General features: G+C 42.8%; 1 protein-coding gene across 4 annotated transcripts in view; it reads left to right on the plus strand.

Annotated features, from left to right (window-relative positions):
* Eya3 (EYA transcriptional coactivator and phosphatase 3) overlaps positions 1–14965 on the plus strand; it is an 80231-nt gene that overhangs the window by 40266 nt on the left and 25000 nt on the right. For 3 of the 4 annotated variants that reach the window (XM_070037500.1, XM_070037501.1, XM_070037503.1), the window contains 3 exons: positions 5106–5243; positions 9706–9791; positions 13763–13931. In XM_070037500.1, the coding sequence (XP_069893601.1) occupies positions 5106–5243; positions 9706–9791; positions 13763–13931 (393 nt within the window). The remainder of the gene's footprint in view (positions 1–5105; positions 5244–9705; positions 9792–13762; positions 13932–14965) is intronic. The other variant, XM_070037502.1, reaches the window with a different exon arrangement.

Below are 14965 nucleotides of genomic sequence, written 5' to 3' on the forward strand. Positions count from 1 at the left end.
CATGCATGCAAGGCAAGCACTCTACTACTGAGCCATCTTCCCAGCCCTTTTTTTTTTTTTAAATCAAGAAAATAATTCAGAGTCAAAGGCAAAGGAAGCTGAGATTGGAGGATCTCAGCTCAAAGCCAGCCTGGCAAGAAAGTTTATGAGACTTTTATCTCTAAATTAACCACCAAAATGCAAGAAGTGGAGCCATGGCTTAATTGGTAGAAACTAGTCTTGAGCAGAAAAAAGCTCAAAGATTATACCCAGGCCCTGAGTTTAAGTCCCAGGGCTGGCACCGCCCCCCCCCCCCAAAAAAAAAATTCAGATTAAGTTACTTAGCATATATGTATGATATCTCATGTATTGAATAAACAAACCCAAGATATTTCTTCACATCTTTTTCTTTTTTGTCAGTCGTGGGGCTTGAACTCTGGACCTGTGTGCTGTCCCTGAGCTCTTCCTTTTAAGGCTAGCACTCTACCACAGTGCCACTTCCGGCTTCTTCTGTTTATGTGGTATTGAGGAATTGAACCCAGGGCTTCATGCATGATAGGCAAGCACTTTACCACTGAGCTACCTTCCCAGCCCCTTCACATTTTTATCTAGTAATCTAGAAAACTAGTACATCTAGTAAACTAATTTCTATAAAGATCCACACTATTCTGGTAAGTATTACTATAAATTGAGTGATCAGATTAATTTGGGTAGAGTTTCTGGTAAAAACAATATCCTGGGGCTGTAGGACGACAACACTCAAGAATAGATTTCCTTTCCTATTGGAAGACCAAGTATTTGCTCCATAGCAGAATTGGTGCTTAAAAGAGTTCAAGAACTAGCTGTGATAATACATGTCTTAAATCTCAGCACTGAGAGGACCAAGGCAAGAGAATCTTGAGTTCAGTGCCAGGTTGGGCTACATAGCAAGACCGTATCTCAAAAAACTACTAGAGAAGTTTTGTATTTGCAGGCATAGAGCCATGGACTAAGTCAAGAAAATCAAGATTTGACTTCCTTGTTTGCTGTGGTCAGTCCTGCTTTAGAGTCATATTATTTGGCAGCTGTTATTCCAGACAGGGTACCTTTAGAAGATATTTACATGCAGGGCCACAGTGATGCTAGACAAGGTGTTCATGCTGCCTTCTGCTCCTGTAGTCCTCATAAAATAGGTGCATGTTAAATATTTGTGTTTCTGGCCAGAAGAAATCTTCAAAACTAGCTAGTCTCTTGTTTATCTTGATAATTATATGCTTTTAAGAGAGACCTTAAGTTTTGGCCTTGTATGAGTAAAAAATAAATATGAACCGACACAGTGATGTATTTGAAGGTAGCCTGGGCTACATAGTGAGACTCCTAAATTAATGAATCATAAATGTTAAAAAATAAAACTAAACATTCTCACCTGATGTGTTATTAATGAGATATGGCTTTAATATAATGTAACAATAAACATGTTCACAAAATTAATACATCAGGATCAAAACCTACTTAGGAAAATAAGCCACATTGATGACAATGAATCTGTAAGTTTTTGTAACATGAAATGGTAATTTACTTGGATGTGGGGAAGTAATGCAGAACTGCCCAAGTTATGGCATTAATAGTCAATTTTTTTTTTTTGGTCCATCATAGGGCTTGAACTCTGGGCCTGGGCGATGTCCCTCAGCTCTTCAGCTCAAGGCGAGCGCTCTACCACTTGAGCTACAGCGCCACTTCCGGTTTTCTGGTGGTTTATTGGAGATAGGAGTCTCACGGTCTCTCCTGCCCGGGCTGGCTTTGAACCGCGATCCTCAGATCTCAGCCTCCTGAGTAGCTAGGATTACAGGCGTGAGCCACCAGCGCCCGGCTTTAGTCAATTTTTTTTTATCATAGATATTTAAAAATGAATATTCTCAGCTTGGTTGTTTTTTTTTTTTGGGGGGGGGTGCAGTCGAGGGGCTTGAATTCTGGGCCTGGGTGCCGTCCCTCAGCTCTTCAGCTCAAGGCTAGCGCTCCATCACTTGAGCCACAGCGCCACTTCTGGCTTTTTTCTTTTTGCTTATGTGGTGCTGAGGAATCGAACACAGGGCCTCAGGCATGCAAGGCAAGCGCTCTACCACTGAGCCACCTTCCCAGCCTATTCTCAGTTTTTTATTGTTGAAAATCAAACATAGCAAGTACCTTAGTGCTAGCTAAACTGAGTTAATCATTTAGCACACACACATTTTATTTATTTATTTATTTATTTTTGGTGATGGGGCTTGAACTCTAGGCCTGGGCGCTGTCCCTCAGTTCTTCAGCTCAAGGAGAGCACTCTGCCACTTGAGCTACAGCGCCACTTCTGGTTTTCTGGTGCATAATTGGAGATAAGAGTCTCATAGGTTTTTCTGCTCTGGCTGTCTTTGAACTGTGATCCTCAGATCTCAGCCTCCCGAGTAGCTAGGATTACAGGTATGAGCCACCGGTGCCCAGCTCTGGACTGACATTCAACCTCGATACTCAGATCTAAAAGTGGCTAGAATTACAGGCATGAGCCAGGAACTGGCCTCTTACCCAGTTCTTTTTTTTTTTTTTTCCCTGTCGGTCATGTGGCTTGAACTCTGGGCCTGAGCGCTGTCCCTCAGCTCTTCAGCTCAAGGCTGCCATTCTACCACTTGAGCTACAGTGCACTTACAGTTTTCTGGTGGTTTATTGGAGATAAGAGTCTCCTGACTTTCCTACCTAGGCTGGCTTTGAACTGCGATCCTCAGATCTCAGCCTCCTGAGTAGCTAGGTTTACAAGCATAATCCTGGCACCTGGCTTCATTTAACATATTTAAGTTATCATGAACTTCACAGAAGAGCAACTTCTTAACTCATAACATGTTATTATTCCTCCACCTCTACAAATAACTTATTTTATGTGTTTAATAGAATATGTTTAAAAGAATATGATAATTCCTTTCTTATGCACCATAGCCCATGGTCAGCCTAAGATTTTAAATCTCCCTTTACTCTTCTTAGATTCACTTAACAACAGATGTGGCAAATGTTGCATTGCACCAAGATACCCTACCCAGATGTAAGGAGGCAGAGGTTCTCATTATCAATGTGTTATATATTTTTACTGCATATATTCAGTGACCATAGATTTTTTTTTAACAGAAGAGTAAGGAAAATTAATGTTAAATTTGAAGCCATGTTTAACATTAATGTTGATTCTGTGGAACGTGTTTGATGGATGAACCTTATTGTATATAATAATCAGCTTTAGCTACACTGATCCAGCAAATAGGCACACAGAATGCAGTATAGAAGTAGAAAATAAAGGATTCTAAAACCTTGACTTTTGCATAGTTAAAACTGTAACAAAAACTATTCTGGTGTATATAGCTCATGCTTATAATTCTAGTTACTCAGGAGGCTGAGATCTGAGAATCATAGTTCACGTTCTAGCCTAGGTAGACAAATCTGTAAGGCTTTATATCTCCCAAGAGCTGGGGGGGAAGAGGGGAGCGGGCGTTGGGGAGTTGGATATAAAGGCAAGGCTCAGCCATGAGGGAAAAAGCTGACTGAGAACAAGAGGACCTAAGCTCAAGTCCCTGACTGAGTTCAAGCCCCAGTACTGCGCGCGCGCGCACACACACACACACACACACACACACAAAATTATGCATTCATAAATATTTCACTCAAAGGATATCCTTAAGTTCTTGTACAAAAGCACAATCTTTGTTTAAACTTTCCTACTTTCTTGAAAATTAATAGGGAACTACACTTAGAGGTGGGAAAATGTGAGGAAGTGACATCACAGAGAAAGAAAAGTGATCTAGGAATCTAAAAATCGCAACTATAATTCAGTTCTGTTTAGTACTGAGCAGATGTCTTTATAAATCATAGTATCTTTTTTTTTTTTTTTTTTTTTTGTCGGTCGTGGGGCTTGAACTCTGGGCCTGGGCGCTGTCCCTCAGCTCTTCAGCTCAAGGCGAGCGCTCTACCACTTGAGCTACAGCGCCACTTCCATAAATCATAGTATCTTCTATAGCTGTGTCTGTAATATATACCACAGCATTGTTGATCTTTGAAACAATAATTCTGAGATGTAAAGATCTATTCACTATTTCCTTCCTCCTAAGCAGGTGGGAAAGGATATAAATACATTTGGGGAAGACTGTCACTCAGGAGCATTATGATAAAATAAAAAGTGAACAACTAGGATGTTTATCAGTGTGAGATAGATTTGTGTTCTGACATGCAAAGATACTTCTTAGCTGTACTATGTAGAAAAGCAAATTATGAATAGTTTGTGAATTTCATGTTTTTATTACAAAGAAGGATCAGTAAATATGTAGAAATCTGGATGACTTATGAAAACCACTAATAGTAGTTAACTCTGGATGGTAGAATTATATATAACTATCTTTTCTAAGCTATGTAGTTTTACAATATAAGCAGGAATTTCTTTCCTAATCAGAAGCAACAAAGACTATAAGGTAAATCACCTTAAGAAAACAGAAGTATTTAATACATTTTAGAAAACTATGGGGCTGGGAAGGTGGCTCAGTAGTAGAGTGCTTGCCTTGCATGCCTGAGGCCCTCGGTTCGATTCCTCAGCACCATATAAGCAAAAAGAAAAAAGCCGGAAGTGGTACTGTGGCTCAAGTGGTAGAGCGCTAGCCTTGAGCTAAACAGCTGAGGGACAGCGCCCAGGCCAAGAGTGCAGGCCCCACGACCAGACACCCCAAAAAAAGAGAAAACTATGGTACCAATTTATGGTAAGTGTCTTATGAACTATTGTGGACTGTGTTCAACCATGTCAGGTTGGATGGACACTTTGTCACTGTACATGAGCACCACACACTCTCTGGGACACATTCTCCAGTGTGGTGAAAATAATCTTTCTGAATCCTAGTCTTTCATTCCGACCACTGAAATGAACTTCATATATGCCACTATTGGAGTTCTTAGTCAAGATTTTTGTTTCTATAGCCCCATTTCCTAATTGAAAATGTATTTGCTTGTGATGCATTATAATTGGGAGAATCAATAATTTTCTCTTACAAGCAATATTTAGATTTTAACCCTACTGGCTGATATTTGAAAGCATAACCATGCTCCTCAGTCCCAGTGTGTTGTTTGTAATTGGTCCAATTTATCTGATTCAGGTGCATTGTGGCCAGGTATGAAACCTGAAAGTGGTTTAATTCAGACTCCATCTCCAAGCCAGCACAGTGTTCTTACCTGCACTACAGGGTTAACCACAAGCCAGCCAAGCCCAGCACATTATTCTTATCCCATTCAAGGTAAATAGGCATGGTTGTGTGTGTGTTTTAATTATTACTGGGTTTTTTTGTTTTTAATCGACCTGTATCTCCAAACAAATTGGATAATACAGGAGCTCTGACTGCTAAAATAGAAAGGGGCCATGATATGCATTTGTGCATGCCTTTTGTGTTAGGCAAACCAGAATCAAAGGGTATGTTTTATAAGTCATTCTGGCTTTGAATGTGAGCTGTTTAATAGATTTGAAGCCTTTCCTTTTGCATGTTGGTTTCCAGAAAAGCTCTTTGCTTTTTGTGCTGGTCAGCTCTCAGTGGAATTCTGTCCTATAAATGAGCAGACTCCATGGGTCAGAATTGTGCTGACTTCTTTTATGTGAATTATTGGAGTGGCATGTGAGATGTGATGCTTTTCTGCTGTGGTTTTGTCATACCTGCCGCCGTTCATTTACTACTTTCTGTTGAGAGCATTTGTTTCTCTTGCTCAAAAAGTTCATTGCTTTTTTAGCCTGGTGGCTCATGCCTGTAATCCTAGCTACTCAGGAGTTTGAGATCTGAGGATCACAGTTCAAAGCCAGCTCAGACAGGAAATTCTGGGAGACTCTTACCTCCAACTAACCATTAAAAAAAAAAAAAAAAAGCCAGATCTGTGGCTCACGTAGTAGAGTGCTAGCTTTAGCAGAAAAGCTCAAGGACAATACTGAGGCCCTGAATTCAAGCCTCTGGACCTATAACAACAAAAATAAATAAAGGTTCATTATTTTTAAAAAGTTTATTATTAAGCTATGGCTATGGAAGAGTACTTGCCTCAAAACAGTAACAACAACAAAAAGGTTGTGGTTGTTTCTATTTCATGACGAAAAGCAAATTTAGTGCAGTGTCTATAGAAACTGAGAAGTAGCGTCTGTGTGCCTGAATTCTTGTGTGCCCCCCTCTCATTTTTTTGTTTGTTTGTTTGTTTTGTTTTGTTTTGTCGGTCATGGGGCTTGAACTCTGGGCCTAGGAGCTGTCCCTCAGCTCTTCAGCTCAAGGCGAGCGCTCTACCACTTGAGCTACAGCGCCATTTCCGGTTTTCTAGTGGTTTATTGGAGATAGGAGTTTCACGGTCTTTCCTGCCCGGGCTGGCTTTGAACTGCGATTCTCAGATCTCAGCCTCCTGAGTAGCTAGGATTGTTTTGTTTTTTTGTTGGTTGTGGGGCTTGAACTCTGGGCCTGGGAACTATACCTGAGCTTTTCAGCTTAAGACTAGCGCTCTACCACTTGAGCCACAGCCACTTCTGGCTTTTTCTGCTTATGTGGTGCTGAGGAATTGAACCCAGGGCCTCATGCATGCAAGGCAAGCACTCTACTACTGAGCCACCTTCCTAGCCCCTCTCCTTTTTTTTTTTTTTTTTTTTACAGTATTTAAGCATTAATTTTTAGAGAACAGACACTAGAGTATGAATATAGACACCTAAAACTTGTATCTTAAGATACAAACTTCTTTGATGTAAATTAAAAGATTTTGTTTTTGATCCACTGAAAACATAAATGCTTACTTTGTTCTTATGACTTGGATCTGAGCTTGCTTTACTTCCCCTTTTGTTATATTCTTTCTGGGTCCCCTCCCTCTTCTCTCTTTCTAAAATGAGAACAAACCAGGAGGGAAAAACCCTCTCCCTCTCCCTCTCCCTCTCCCTCTCCCTCTCCCTCTCCCTCTCCCTCTCCCTCTCCCTCTCCCTCTCCCTCTCCCTCTCCCTCTCCCTCTCCCTCTCCGTCTCCGTCTCCCTCTCCCTCTCCCTCTCCCTCTCCCTCTTCCTCTCCCTCTCCCCCTCCCTCTCCCTCTCCCTCTCCCTCTCCCTCTCCCTCTCCCTCTCCCTCTCCCTTTCCCTCTCCCTCTCCCCCTCCCTCTCCTCTCTCTCCTTTCTTTTCTCCCCTCTCTCCTCTCCCTCTTCTCCCTGCCCTGCCCTTTTCTCCCTCCCCCTCTCTCTCTCTTCCCCCCCTCTCTCTGGGGTGGGGGGAAAGATAGGTCTTACTCGCTTAACTTAGGCAGACCTTGAACTCATGAATTCTTCTACCTCAAACCACCTGAAAAGCTAGTCAGTAGGTGCATGCCCCCATTCCTGGCTTTCCTTTCATTGTTATAAAGTATTTCTTATGGTTAATCAGCTTACAGGTGGAACCACAAGCAGTGTATTAGGCAGGTGTGTCCTTGATGACTCTGCCTAGGTTGTAAGAAGAGAAAGGATTCTCTTCTTTCTTAGTAATAACCTTCACTATGGTATCCATCTACTCAGGCTCTTGCACTACTGTGTGTGTGTGTGTGTGTGCGCGCATCTGTGTGCATGTGTGCGTGCATGTGCATGCACATGCGTGCATGTTCTAGGACTTAAACTCAGGGACTCGCACTCTTGCTCTGCTTTTTCCATTCTCAGCTGACACCATATGTAAGGTAAAGTCTATCTCAATAAGTTGTTGTGTTTAAGAAAGTAAGCCCCTAGAATTCTCTTAATACTTCTGGAGTAGAGTACCATAGAAAAGAAAGTCCATGGGGATGGGAATATGGCTCAGTGGTAGAGTGCTTGCCTAGCATGCATGAAGCCCTAGGTTGGATTCCTCAGTACCATATACACAGAAAAAATTGGAAGTGACGCTGTGGATCAAGTGGTAGAGCACTTTCCTTGAGCACAGAGAGGCTCAAGGACAGTGCCCAGGCCCTGAGTTCAAGCCCCAGGACTGACCAAAAAAAAAAAAAAAGAAGAAGGAAGGAAGGAAGGAAGGAAGGAAGGAAGGAAGGAAGGAAAAGTCCTCGAGGATGGTCAAGAAATTAGTTTCTTAGCTCAGCCACTGATTGGAGGGAAGGGCACTGATGAAGAATTGGCAGGTGCAAGTTGTCATCTGTATCATCCTCTGCTAGCTTCCTGATTCTGAACAAGCTACTTTAAGTCTTCCATGCTCCAAGGTTCTTCCTCAGAAATCTGGGGCTGTAGTAACAGCAGTAACAGCTTCCCTATGACGTCTCCTAAGCATCATACCCTTGGGGAAAGGATGAAACCTTCTTTCTCTGATTTTTCCCAGGACACTTTGTGCTGTAGTTTTTTTCCCTAGTCCTGTACTCAGGCAGGTTTTCTTACTGTCTTTGCCTGTGGAAGACTTGTTGCTGATGGAATAGGTAATCTGTTACATCTCCCTAATGGTGAATGCTGTAGGTGTATATGGCTGCAGACTGCAGTAGGGACCATGTCTAAGTCTGTTTATAATAAGAAAAAAAATGTCTTATAATATTACATGTTCCACCTGAAAACAAAGTCCTTGTGGTATTTACTGTCATTGAGGGTTTGGGTAAAACCCTTGTGATACTATGGTAGTTCAAGGGGCTGGGAAGGTGGCTCAGTGGTAGAGTGTTTGCCTTGCATGCATGAGGCCCTGGGTTCGATTCCTTTGCACCACATAAGCAAAAAGAAAAAAGCTGGAAGTGGTGCTGTGGCTCAAGTGGTAGAGCGCTGAAGAGCTGAACTGCTGAGGGACAGCGCCCAGGCCCAGAGTTCAGGCTCCATGACCGGACCCAAAAAAACAAAAAAACAAACTATGGTAGTTCAAGAGGACAGAGGCATGGCTCAGGTGATAGAGCACTAGCCAGTGAGCAAAAGCATCAGCTACTGAATTTGACTCCTGGTCTCAGACAGAGAGAGAAAGCAGTTAAAGTAGCTTACAACGTACGTTTTTAGCTAACCATACTGTATTTCATATTTAATATTTTCTGAGCTTTGTATATATGTGTGTACGCATGTGTATGCACATGTACCAATATCATGTCTTAAAACTCAGGAACTCCCTCTCTTGCTCAGCTTGCTTGCTCATGGCTGGTGAGCCACACCTCCAGTCCAGCATTTTTCAGGTTAATTAGAGATAGAGTCTTTAGGACTTTTCTGCCTGCACTGGCTTTGAACCTCAATCCTCCAATGTCAGCCTTCTTTGTAGCCAGGATTAGAAGTACAGACTTGACCACTGGTGCCAACCAGCTATCTGTGTTTTTGATCTACATTAATAATCTATTTGAGTATAGACCAAGAAGTAATTCTAAGAACTTTAGAATTTGGAGAACTATGTGCTAATTACATCAGAAAAGGCATAATTTGGGGCAATAAACAGTATGACAGTGTAGGATTTGCCAGAGCTCTACTAATTGTTGCCAGGTCACTCTGCAGGTGAGTGGTTTTCAACTTCTAGGGTAGATAAGGGATAAATTTGATTTAGTTCTGACTTCATTATCATGGTTAGAATGAGCTGTGAGAGTTTCTTTTAGGACTTGAGTAGGAAGGGCTGAAAACAGCAAGATATTTGAAGTGTTTTGTTTCTAATCAAGTCTTAGTTGAAGTAATTATTTCTTTTACTGATGTTGCTTATCTCCTTGAAGACATATTCATCTAAAACTATTCATTTTCAGTTTTTAAGCCTTTTACGTAGTGTCTTTAACTAATATCTGTCAATATTCTCAATCTTGTAGCTTCAAGCCCAAATGCCAGCCTGATTTCCACTTCACCCACAATTGCCAATGTTCCAGCAGCAGCAGTTGCCAGCATCTCAAACCAGGTATTCAGTTCATCCTGTTTGGTATGGGTCATCTGGCTTCTTGCTCTCTTCTTGCCATGGTCAGTTTGTCCATCTGAGAAGCAACCAGGAATAATATGGAACATGAAGGCTGCTCTCAGTACTAGGACCTCAGATAGCTTCTTTGGCAGCCACTCCGTTTCTTTGTTCTCTGCTAAGCTTGCTTACCCCTATCTGCCACTTACCTACTATGTTTACCTCCTGCTCTGCCCCCACTAGAGTGTTCACTCCATGGACGGTAAGGAGGTAGTCTTTATTTTGTTCACTTACAGAGCTCAGAAAAACATCAGGCTCTTTCATAGACCACTCTATAAACATTCATGGAATAAGTAAATATTACTTTTTTTTATTGTGAGCATACTGTACAGAGGGGTTACAATTACATGGGCAAGATAATGAGTACATTTCTTATCAAGCATTGTGGCCTCCTTGGTTTCCTCTTCCCATCCATTCCCATCCCCCCACCCCCCCTGTGCGCCACCCCCCCCCCATCCTCCCCGCCCTAAATATTACTTCTACTTTAAATCCATTCATTCCTATGTGATTTCTTTGTTGTTGTTGTTTTTTGTCTTTTGTTTTTTTGCTTGGTTGTGGGACTTGAACTCTGGGCCTGGGCGCTGTCCTTCAGCTCTTCAGCTCAAGGCTAGCATTCTACCACTTGAGCCACAGCACCACTTCCAGTTTTTCTAGTGGTTTATTGGAGATAAGAGTCTCACGGACTTTCCTGTCCAGGCTGGCTTTGAACTGCGATCCTCAGATCTCAGCCTCCTGAGTAACTAGGATTACAGGCGTGAGCCAGATTTCTCTGTGGTCTGTTTTTGGTGGTGGTGGTGAGGTGGTTTGGAAGTTTGAACTTTTGGTGGTGGTGGTGAGGTGGTTTGGAAGTTTGAACTGAGGACCTTGCACTTGTGAGGCAGTCTCCTTTCCACTTGCGTTGTGGTTACACTTATCTAGTCTGGTCCTGATCACTGCTCTCTTAACTCTGTGCTATTTACATAAGTTCAACATATCTAAAATCAGACTTCTTTTTTTTTTTTTTTTATTTGGTGCCTGTATTAGGGCTTGAACTCTGGTACTGGGCACTGTCCCTCAGCTCTTCAGCTCAAGGCTAGCGCTCTACCACTTGAGCCACAGCACCACTTCCAGCTTTTTTTTCTTTTTGCTTATGTGGTGCTGAGGAATCAAACACAGGACCTCATGCGCATGCAAGACAAGCACTCTACCACTGAGCCACCTTCCCAGCCCCATTTTTTTTTAACCTAGAGCAATCATCTTTCTTATATCTTTACCCTTTTTACTTTTGCTCTCATTTCCCATATCATGATTTTCCCCCTTTTAATCTTGAATTAAATAGTTAACAGTACATGTCATCTCTTTTTCTACCTGTGTTTGTCCATTCTTTAAAGCATTATCTGGTTACCTTTTTTGTTTTTTTCTTTTTGTCCGTTGTGGGGCTTGAACTCAGGGCCTGGCTTCTGTCTCCTAGATTTTTCTTTTCTTTTTTTTTTTTTTTTTTTGGGTCCGGTCGTGGGGCCTGAACTCTGGGCCTGGGCACTGTCCCTCAGCTCTTCAGCTCAAGGCTAGCACTCTACCACTTGAGCCACAGCGCCACTTCCGGCTTTTTTCTTATGTGGTGCTGAAGAATCGAACCCAGGGCCTCAAGCATGCAAGGCAAGTGCTCTACCACTGAGCCACCTTCCCAGCCCTGTCTCCTAGATTTTTCACTCAAGACTAGCACTCTACTACATTGAGCCACAGCACCACTTCCAGTTTTCTGCTGGTTAACTGAAGATAAGAGTCTCACAGACTTTCTTTCCCATGCTGGCTTCAAACTATGATCCTCAGATCTCAGCCTCCTGAGTAGCTAGGGTTATATAAGTGAGCCACCGGTGCCCAACTTGTAAATGTTATATCTTATCAAGCCATTTGTCTGTTCAGAATCTTTTACTGTTTTTATTTGTTGATTTGAACTTGAGAATCCCTGTTTACACACACACACACACACACACACGCACCCACAATTGCCTAGAGAACTCCATTCATAGTACTTAACCATTTATTCTGTCCTGTAGAGGTGGTTTGTTTTATCTGCAGCCTTACTGTGAAACCTTTGCAGGGTCACTCATGTTCATCCTCCTCTGCCTGTTAACCCCCAGTCTGTGAGGATGTCTTCCCCAGTTGTCTTCCAGTGTTTTTCACTCATTCCACACATAATTTGTTGGAAATCATTTTATCTTCTTTCCTGCTAGATGTTTAGCTCGTTGAGTTTTGCTAATGTGGCTATTCTTTTCTTCAATAGTTTCTCCTGTCTGCACACAATTACACACACTATGCGTTATATTGATAATAGATGCTCAATGATTATTTATAAAAAATGGTTCTACTGCCAGGCACTGGTGGCTCACTCCTGTAATCCTAGCTACTCAGGAGGCTAAGATCTGAGGATCGCTGTTCAAAGCCAGCCCAGGCAGGAAAGTCTGTGAGACTTTTTTTTTTTTTTTGGTCCAGTCGTGGGGCCTGAACTCTGGGCCTGGGCGCTGTCCCTCAGCTCTTCAGCTCAAGGCTAGCACTCTACCACTTGAGCCACAGCGCCACTTCTGGCTTTTTTCTTTCTGCTTATGTGGTGCTGAGGAATCAAACCCAGGGCCTGGAGCATGCAAGGCAAGCACTCTACCACTGAGCCACCTTCCCAGCCCCTCCGTGAGACTCTTATCTCCAATAAACCACTAGAAAACCGGAAGTCGCACTGTGGCTCAAGAGGTAGAGCACTTGCCTTGAGCTAAAGAGCACAGGGACAGCACCCAGGCCCAAAGTTCAAGCCCCATGACCGACCCCGCCCCCCCCCCCCCAAAAAAAAAATGGTTCTAGGTTGGGCACTGGTGGCTCATGCCTGTAATCCTAACTACTCAGGAGGCTGAGATCTGAGAATTGGCGTTCAAAGCCAGCCTGGGCAGGAAAGTCCATGAGACTCTTATCTTCAATTAGCCACCAGAAAATCAGAAGTGGCACTGTAGCTCAAGTGGTAGAGTGCTCACCTTGAGCTAAGAGCTAAGGGACTGCGCCCAGGCCCAAAGTTCAGGCCCCATGACTGGCCAAAAAAAACAATGTTTCTAGACCACAAGCATCTGCCTACATGTCACTAATATCAAGTGCATATTGTTCTGTGTGGCATGCTCACTTCTAGCATTATTAAGGTTCGATTAACAGATCAGCTGCACAGAGTGTACACATTGAACGTTTGGATAAATTTTAGCGTATATGTACTTGTGAAACTACCAAAAGTTTCCTTCCAATATCTTAGGGAAACTTTAATTTTGAATAAAATTTGGTTATTCTTTAAAAAAATCACTTTGTCAACTTGGAAACTTTAATGCAGTATATGGGTTTTTTGTTGTTTTATTTGATTTTTGAGATTGGGTCTTGCTTATAGCCAAGATTGACTTGAATTCAGTGTGTAGCTCAGTCTCCCTCCCAACTCCTGATCCTCCTGCCTTCTCTAGATTCATCCCGCTATAGCCCAGGAGGATATGTACTTTTTTCTTTTACATATAAGTTCACTTGTTCTTAGAAGCGCTACCCTCAAATGTCAAGTACAGAAGCTTTACTTCAAAACCTGCAGAAACTTAATACTAAGATTGGTGGTAGGGCAGGGAGCTGATAGACTAGGAGACAGGACACTGGATGTGTGCGTGACTGGACACAGGACTCTTCGTAGCCTTTCCCTCATCCCAAAGACAGCTGAGATATCTCCTCTGGACCCAGGTTTCCACAGACTGCATTTTGAAAAGCATTATGTTTATTGGATCACTATTATATAGGTAGATGAGAAGCCATATTACTATTTTAGGAAAATAATCCTTGATTAGAAGGAAAAGAAACCTTCTGAGTTGAAATTATGCTTGTTCTTCTCTCTCAGAATCTTGTTTTCCTCCCTTATTCCCTTTGGCCTACAGGACTATCCCACCTACACTATCCTTGGTCAGAATCAGTACCAGACCTGCTACCCCAGCTCCAGCTTTGGAGTTACGGGTCAGACTAACAGTGATGTTGAGAGTACCACATACCAGGCAGAGAAGCCTAGTGTCATGGTACCTGCCCCAGCAGCACAGAGACTATCCTCCGGTAAGTACTGCAGCTCAGAAAACAATGTGTCCAGTTAATGGTGAAGATGATTTTGTTCTAGTATAAGTCACCGTGACCACGCTGTTGGCTTTTTCCTCCTGTGTAAAGGGCATTGAAATGTTGGACACAGGCTCTCATGAGTCACTAATGATGGATATCTACCTGATGCTGAGAACAGAGAAGTACTAACAATGAAAAGATTGATTGCATTTCTCATCCCTGCCCTGCCCTCCCTGTAGAGGTAACATGCTTATCACAAGGAGTTTCAGAATTTGGGCATATTTTCTAAAAGTCAAAGGATTCTAGTCTTAGTCCAGGCATGTTAACAGCAATAAATTATGATGTCCATATTAAAAATCTCTGATATACGGCCGGGAAGGTGGCTCAGTGGTAGAGCGCTTGCCTTGCATGCCTGAGGCCCTGGGTTTGATTCCTCAGCACCACATAAGCAAAAAGAAAAAAGCCAGAAGTGGCACTGTGGCTCAAGTTGTAGAGCGCTAGCCTTGAGCTGAAGAGCTGAGGAACAGCACCCAGGCCCAGAGTTCAGGCCCCACGACTGGACCCAAAAAAAATCTCTGATTTATACACAAATTGACTAAATGTATAAACATACTTTTTTTTTCTTGCTGGTCCTGGGGCTTGAACTCTTGGCCTGGGCACTCTCTAAGCTGCTTTTGTTCAAGGCTAGCGCTCTACCATTTTAGCTACAGCACCACTCCCAGATTTTTCTTAGTAGTTTGTTCAAGATAAGAGTCTTAGGGACTTTGCTACCTGGACTGGCTTCAGACTCAGGCCTCAGATCTCAGCCACCTGAGTAGCTAGGATTACAGGCGTGAGCCACTGGCACCTGGCATACTTTTTTTTTTTTCCTTTTTTCTTTTTCTGCTTTTTTGTCGGTTGTGGGGCTTGACCTCTGGGCTGGGCACTGTCCCTCAGCTCAAGGTGAGCTCTACCACTTGAGCCACAGCTCCACTTCCAGTTTTCTGGTGGTTTATTAGAGATGAGTCTGACAGACTTTCCTGCTCAGGCTGGCT

Source organism: Dipodomys merriami, unplaced genomic scaffold (genome assembly GCF_024711535.1).
Source record: "Dipodomys merriami isolate MVZ:Mamm:240054 unplaced genomic scaffold, mDipMer1.0.p SCAF_28, whole genome shotgun sequence".
NCBI classification, from domain to species: domain Eukaryota; kingdom Metazoa; phylum Chordata; class Mammalia; order Rodentia; family Heteromyidae; genus Dipodomys; species Dipodomys merriami.